Source organism: Nematolebias whitei, chromosome 4 (genome assembly GCF_014905685.2).
Source record: "Nematolebias whitei isolate Nwh7 chromosome 4, NemWhi1, whole genome shotgun sequence".
Taxonomy (NCBI): Eukaryota; Metazoa; Chordata; class Actinopteri; order Cyprinodontiformes; family Rivulidae; genus Nematolebias; species Nematolebias whitei.
This window is the reverse complement of record NC_056501.1, coordinates 53,647,209-53,655,068: the sequence shown is the minus strand read 5'-3', so window position 1 is coordinate 53,655,068 and position 7,860 is coordinate 53,647,209. Positions and strand designations below refer to the sequence as shown.

General features: G+C 41.5%; 1 protein-coding gene across 1 annotated transcript in view; it reads right to left on the bottom strand.

Moving 5' to 3' along the window:
* Positions 1–260: 260 nt before the first annotated feature.
* The window catches only part of gpr137 (G protein-coupled receptor 137), a 43,441-nt gene continuing 35,841 nt past the window's right edge, over positions 261–7,860 (bottom strand). Inside the window, exon 7 of the mRNA XM_037676042.1 lies at positions 261–634. Within this exon, the coding sequence (XP_037531970.1) occupies positions 538–634 (97 nt within the window). The 3' untranslated portion in view covers positions 261–537. The remainder of the gene's footprint in view (positions 635–7,860) is intronic.

The window sequence follows — 7,860 nt, the reverse complement described above, 5'->3', positions numbered from 1 at the left end:
AGTTTAGTCTCTTAAACATACACTTAAGTGTATTAAAAAAACTATTACCAAAACCACAGGATTGTGTACGTGTGTATATATATATATATATATATATACACACACACACATAGACACGTATGCAGCCCAGAGTTGCTGCAGTAAAGACATGTGCTGCTTGGCGTTCATTGAGGAATGTAAATGAAGCTTTATGACACATTACTAAGAATTGTCAGTCTGCTGACGTTGAAGGATCTGAACAGGTTTGTAAATAAATAAATATAAGCTCCATTTCATTTTCTTTTGGAGCTAAATGAGACACAGTCCTTCATTTAAATCTGGCAAAACACTTCCAACTTCTCTTGTTCCCTTTAATGTCCGAGAGCGGTGCATCATAAAATCAGTTCTCCTCTGCAAGGTGCATACTCCTTGTTTTCCTGAGTTTCTCAGTGCAAATCCTCCCACAGTGGGAGGTACATGTGGCTGCATGCGTGCGATCCTGTCCGTGACATAAGTCATCATGGACATAGTGGCTCGCACAGTGGTTGAGGGTCAGGGTCAGTTCTGTGGTGTGGAGTAGAGAGAGTGGTGCTGGTGGCTCTGGTCTGGAGGATTGTTGGCAAACAGGAGAGGAGCCGTCTCTGATCCATACCAGCTGAAAACAAGATAAACAGGACTTCAAATTCCCAAAACATAAAACATTTTTCTTTATTCAACCTCTTAAAGGGATCTACTTGCACATGTTGGCCTTAATTTGTTATTTCTCTGTTCTACTAAAAGTTCATTGTGACACGCGAAAACTCCCAGTTACTTAAAAACTGAATGTTTATTAAATTTTTCACTTCACAATGTCACCAATAATTTAATGACACAATGCATTGTGGGACAATGATGCAAATAGGTTGCAGTCGAGACTAAAACATGAATCAAGTCTAAAGTTGTGTGACAATAAATTTAAACTTTGCACAAATCCTCATGCTGTTATGCACAATATATGGGTCAAAACGATCAAATGTGATCAACTTAAAATGTTATTAGCTCTGGAGCTAACACCATTAGCTCTACATTAGCTCTACAGCTGTGTATCTTCAATCAACCTTTATTTATACAGGTAAATCCCATTGAGCCTCGAGGACTCATTTACAAGAGAGACCTGATTTCAACAAAGAAAGATGACAACAATGGACAACAGCAACAACAATAAACAGTTATAAAAACTCATACTACAGTTTTTTTTTTTTTTTTTTTTTTTAACAAATAGGATGGCTAAAAGGAAAAGGTAACAAAACAAAAAAACCAGCTAGATTCCAAGACAAATGTATAAAACTAAAAACAGGAACATGTCTGCATTGGTTCCTGCCAGGAGTCCAACAGATTCTTAAAGCCACTTAGAGAGGTCAAAGGTCGAGAGCTTCAAATCTTTTTGTAAGATATCCCAGGAAACAGGAGCGGAGTAGGAGAAGGTCCTTTTGCCTAGTTCAGTCCTCACTGAGGGAACACTGCAGGTAATAATGTCCTGAGAGCGCACGCTGTAGCTGCACTCACACAGAGACATGTAGGAGGAGATGTATGAAGGCAGCAGACCAAGAAGTGATTTAAAGATGAAAATGTACCAGTGAGAGAGTCTGCGTGAAGTTAATGATGTCCAGTTAACCAGTGAATACGGGGTGCAGTGATGGGTACGATAATCACAGCCAGTTATGAATCTTAGTGCACCATGATAGACAGCATCCAACATCTGCAGCATCCAACATCTGCTGCATCCAACATCTGCAGCATCCAACATCTGCTGCATCCAACATCTGCAGGGTTCTTGTAGGAGCGTTCATGTAAATAATATCACCAAAATCAATTGAGGGAAGGAAAGTCACAGATACAAGGCGTTTTCTAGCATTCAGGGTTAGACAGGATCTGTTTCTGAAAAAGAAATCCAGTTTAATTTTCAGTTTCTTTACCAAGTTTTCCACATGGAGCTTAAAAGAAAGATGTGAGTCGACCAAGATACCCAAATATTTATAGGAATCAACAAACTCAATGGGGACACCATTTGAGGATAAAATCGGAGGAAGAACTGCTGGGACCAACTTCCTATTTGAAAAAATCATCCCTTTGGTTTTTTCGGCATTTAGGACAAGTTTGAGGTGAAACAAATCTGTCTGGATGATGTTGAATGCAGATTTCAAAAGCTGGAAAGCCTTAGCAACAGTTTTAGCTCGGCAATAAACAACTGTGTCATCAGCATAGAAATGTAAGGATGCATTAGGGATGTTTTTACCTACATTATGTATGTAGATTGTAAAGAGGGTGGGTCCTAAGACTGAGCCTTGTGGTACACCATTGTTGACTGTTAAATAACTGGAGGAAGTACCATTATGTTGAACACATTGCCTCCGGTCTGAAAGATAGTTAGAGAACCAACCAATGGTGTGATCTGAGAAACCGATTTCTGAGAGTTTATGACACAAGATGTTCTGATCCACAGAGTCAGAATCTTTAGACAGGTCTAAGAAAAGTGCAGCACAATAATCCTTAGCATCCAGTGCTTCAACAACGTCATTAAGAACCTTCAGTGAAGCAGTGGTTGTGCTGTGTTGTTTCCTGAAACCAGATTGATGTGGAGGTAAGATGTTAAATGAGTCCAGGTAATTTTTGATTTGAGAGTTTATCAGTTTTTCTAGAACCTTGGCTAAAATGCAGAGTTTAGAGATTGGTCGATAGTTGTTCAGTGAGGTGGGGTCACCTCCCTTCAGCAAAGGAAGAACAAAGGCTGTTTTCCAAGTGTCTGGGATGGAGTTTTGTCTTATGGAGAGATTGAAGATGTGGGTCACAGGGACTGTGATGATATGAGCAGCCAGCCTTAAGAAATAAGGTGGAAGTTCATCTGGACCTGCAGATTTTTTAGGATCAAGATCTTTTAACAGTTTATTGACCTCACTGACTGAGAATGGAGAAAAAGAGAAGGTGTGATTAACTGAGGATTGACTTGTAGGAGGGATTTGATTTGTAGAAGTTTGGTTATTAAGTGAAGTGGCTGATCTTCCATTAGTAACTGTGTCAAATAAAGAACCAGAAGCAACAAAATGTTTGTTGAAACAGTTCAGGATCTCGTGCTTATTTGACACAGGAGCAGAGTTAACGAGAAGTTGTGATGGGAGGTCAGATGATTGGGGGGTGCCTGAGAGAGATTTAATTGTTTTCCAGAATCTGTTAGGGTCATTTAGATTTTTGGAAGTCTGAGATAAGAAATAGTTGCGTTTTGCTGCTTTGACAGAAGTTGTACATTTATTCCTCATCTGTCGGAAACTCAACCAGTCAGTGTCTGAGCCAGATTTTCTCGCTGCGGCCCAAAGATGATCTCTCCTGTGCATGAGGTCAGCTAGCTCTGGAGTAAACCAGGGGCTGTCTCGTCCCTTTATTCTGAACTGACGAAAAGGAGCATGTAAGTTCAGGAAATAAATGAAATTATTATGGAAATAGTTCCAAGCAGAGTTCACATCATCAGTTAACAGAATACGATGCCAGTCAAAGTGAGACAGATCCCAGAGGAATGACTGACGAATCTTGACCTCGTTGCAGTTACTAATGCACTTGATCGAAGTCAGTACTTTGTGATGTATCATGGTCTAAATGGGGTCTTTCCTACATTTCAATTTTTTGAAATCGACACCATCTGCATTAGCTCTAGAGCTAACCCTATTAGCTCTGGAGCTAATGCAGAAACTAAAAGGCTAATGCTGAGGTGCACCTTCCACGAACCAGCTCTACTGTCATCCATCCACAGGGCAGCACATACTTTTGTACAAATGCAGATCAGTGTGTACCCTTTTCCTAGAAATTAGCATATCTGTAATGAACACATCATAATTGGAGCAACAGTCTTGTTGGGCAGTTGCCAGAGCATCTGATACTTCAGTCAAACAGTGCCACGTGAAGCTCAGCAGGCACAGAGGATGCCTGGCAGACATTTTAGCCAACATTACAGTACTTGACAGTTTGATGAGGTCATATTGTGAGTTTGGGTCGAGCTGTGTGGACACATTGTGCAATAGCCTGGCATGTGACGTGTACAGATGTTACAGTGACCTGTGTAGAAACATGAGTGCACCCACAACTATAGTGAAGGTTCCAGTCACCCAAGACAAACCACACCAAGGAAGGACGGTTGTAATGCTGTGCAGATCATTAAACAACATCATATCATACCATCATATGCCGCCCAGGCAGTAACTGAACTCTTAATACATTTCCTAGTGTTTTGGGTGAAAAATTGTAACAATTTTATTTTATATGTACAAAGTTCAAGAGGCTGTGAGCTTCTGTGACACGAGACTCAATAATCCCAGAAAAATACTTGGAAGATCTGTCACGGATGTTGTTTGCCAACTCGTTGCAGCTCAGCGAGATACCGGCTTAAGCCAGATTATGGGTTCAGTCTCTGAAGTGTACGCAGCAGTTACCACCAGAGCATAGACAGCTCTGTGTGGAGTAGTAAATCATAAAATGGTAAATGTACTGTATTTAAATAGCGCTCTACTGACGTATAACCAGTTGTATTTGATCAAACATTTGATCTAGTATTGTAATTGTTGCAATACAGTCACATGATATTTCAGCATGTTTCATTTAATTTCCACCTTTACAACTAGATACTTAATTTTTTTCTGCAATTAGATGGTTATTAATTTTAGCTCTACATGTATTTGTACTGGTTTTATACTGGGTTTATCCATTTGTGCACAGCGCAGCACTGAAAACTTTAGTCCACGCCCACCGGCTGTGTGGGCCTCACCCCCGGTCCGTATAAATTACGGTGAGAGCGGGTAATCGGCTCCCAAATAGCTTTTTTTCTTCAGCCATTTAGGAACCAGTGAAGCCCAGAGCTTAAAGGGCTACGCCTATTCTCATAGAATCCGGAGTTACAGTACGTAACCAACGTTCTATTTCATATAGGCTTCACCCTTTAAGACTGTCGCTAGTGGGTTAAAGGCGAAGCAGGATGTAGTCTATGCCTCACTGGGTCCATTCAGACACAACATGAAGCACCTGCTTGCACAAAAAACATTTCATCACTCAGCCTTCTGTGTGTGTAAATACGCACTCCATGCTCTGGTGAGAAAAAATCTCTGGTGAGGAAAAAGGCTGAGATAGCAGACCTGCTGCTGTGAATAGGAACAACGGAGGATACGAATTGTAACAGTGTAACGATGAACAGAGCAGACCAACATCTCCTCAGGATGAACCGATTAATAACGATAAAATCAGCAGTCATGAACTTGTGACTGATAATAAATATCTCACACTGCGACTGCATGCAGGCAGGTGTGAGCTCAAAAGTGAAGCTCCATGAAACAAATAATCATTCTGTCAGAACCCTGAGAACAGAATGGGTCATGGAGAAAGTAGAAACATCACGTAGATAAAAACAAATAATTGAACATGGCGATGACCAGGCAGCCGCCTTACAAATATCCTCCACTGTCATCCCTCCATGCAGAGTCATGGAGGATGAAAACCCTCTGGTGGAGGATCCAGTTCAGATGAACTGTAAACTTGAGAAATAGCCTCACACAACCAGTGTGAGAGGCGCTGGGTGGATAGAGGACGTCCTGAAGAGCTGTCCCAGAAATGCATGCACAGACGCTAAGAGCAGCGCAGTGTGGCCGTGTGTACCACGTAACACGAAAAACGCACGCACGGGACAGAGGTGGTGAGATGTTGCTTCCTCCTCAGAATTATGTCGTGAGCTAGCTGTTAGCTTCACTACTAATTAATTATTCTTAAAGCTAGTTCAAGCACAAAGAATATTAATTGTTCAATTACAACGGATTATTTTGTTTTCGAGTTAAATTTCTTCCATGTGACCGAGATAACTTGTGAGTGGAGTGTTTAATCAGTGACATGAGACGCCATTTTATCTTTGACCCATCAGAATAAATGCGGTCATTTATTTAACAGAGTCAAAATTTAACATCAAAACATGTACACATTGATTTGCTGATCTGTTTCTGATTAATAAACTTGGCACGATTTACTAAACAAGACAACAGAACATTACTGATTGAGACTGATTCATCTCTGAAGGCATCTAGCTTGACTTACTGGCGAATAGAGAAGTTTAAAGAGAAGGAATAGATTTATAGAGGAAGTTTAGATGGATGAAAGTTATGTGTTGAACCAGAAAAATGGCACTCTTCCTCCGAATCCAGCTCAGCCCTCCGGTACACTTCAGGGCGTGCAGCGACTTTGTTACCTTAGCAGAGGATACATCCACTCCGGAACAGAGGTCCATTGGCACACTCCCTTTTCAGCGTCTCCGGTCAGAGTAGCTGGGGTCATCAGAAGTCATGACGAAGTACTCAGTTCAACAGAATAAGCTTCCTTAGAAGTTGAGCTTTTAATGCTCGGGTTGAGTCACAGCCGAGGCAGGTTGTGACTACGCTGGAATGGAGAGACCCTTGGCACATGGTCAAATCCATCCGCTACTTAGATGACTTTCAGTAAGAACTGAAAGTTCCTGTACGACTCGCCATCAGACTGAGTCTCATCTTCGACTGAAAGTTCCAGGAAGACTGGAAAGCCTCGGAAGACTGGAAAAGACTGCGAAGACTCCGAAGACTCGGAAAGACTGAATAGTTCCAAGAAGTGTTGCTTTTTAAAGGGTATCCACTTCCTGTTACGTGGTACTTCCTGATTGGTTGAAACAACCAGCAGGGGTGTAGTTTTAGTGATGTCAGAGGGTCACTAGGAGTCAGGAGACAGCAGGAATGTTTAAGAACGGTTATAGTACAGACAGAGAAATATTATGAAGAAGTGAGACAAAGCAGGTGCCAGCTAGTTCTTATTTACTGTCTGAGAGTTTTAAAACAAGACACTTAGTTCTCATAACTTGTCTCTGACTTTCGACCGACATCAGGTCCACTACTCCTCATACAGACAGAAGACTAAATGCACACTTACTTCGTAAATAGACATTTAACTGTATGATCAAAGTCTAATGAGGTTTAAAAATCATTAATACTGTTTCACAGTTGATTTAAATGAGTGGTTTACTTCAACATTTAGAAATGGTATGAACTAAACACACTTTTGATTATCAAGATATTCTAAAATAGTAATGATAATATAAAAAAAAAGAAGAGTGTTCTTTCAATTGATTAATTCAGGATACAATTAAATGTTCTCTTGATGAGATAATTTGTATTTCTGGATTCAAATAAATGAAATAACAGTTCCTGTCCCCTGAAGGTCTTCAGAGACAGATTGATGTCGGAGGCCTAGTTCACTACAATTATGAGGAAGAGGATAAAACCCATCCAAGGTTATCACTCTCGATCTGAATGAGCTTGTGATGCTTTTCAGAACAGGGTTAAAACTGTCGTCAGCTTGAATTCTGAGACATGAGGGAGCAACAGAGAGAGCAGACAATCACTCACTCTCTTTGCCGACGTCAGAGCTAACAGCAGGGCTGTTTTAAATGACAGAAATTTAAGTGAAACCTGATCTAAATTGTTTTGGACACTCGGGTAAAGAGAGGAGCTGAGCTGTCAGCTGATCACCACCTGGTAGTGAGTTGGATCAGATGGCGGGGGAAGATGCCGGACAGACCCGGTAGACCCAAACGTGTAGTAAGGGTTTGCTGGGAATGCCTGGCAGAAGAACCCATCAGAGAGATTTTCAACTCACACCTCCGGGAGAGCTTTAACCGCATCCCAGCTGAGGTGGGGGACATTAAGTCTGAGTGGGCCATGTTCCGTGCCTCGCTTGTTGAGGTAGCTGCCTTGAGCTGTGGCCGCAAGGTTGTCGGTGCTTCTCACGGTGGTCATCCACGGTGGAAACCCCAGGTTAGGGAGGCTGTCAAGCTGAAGAAGGAGTTCTATCGGG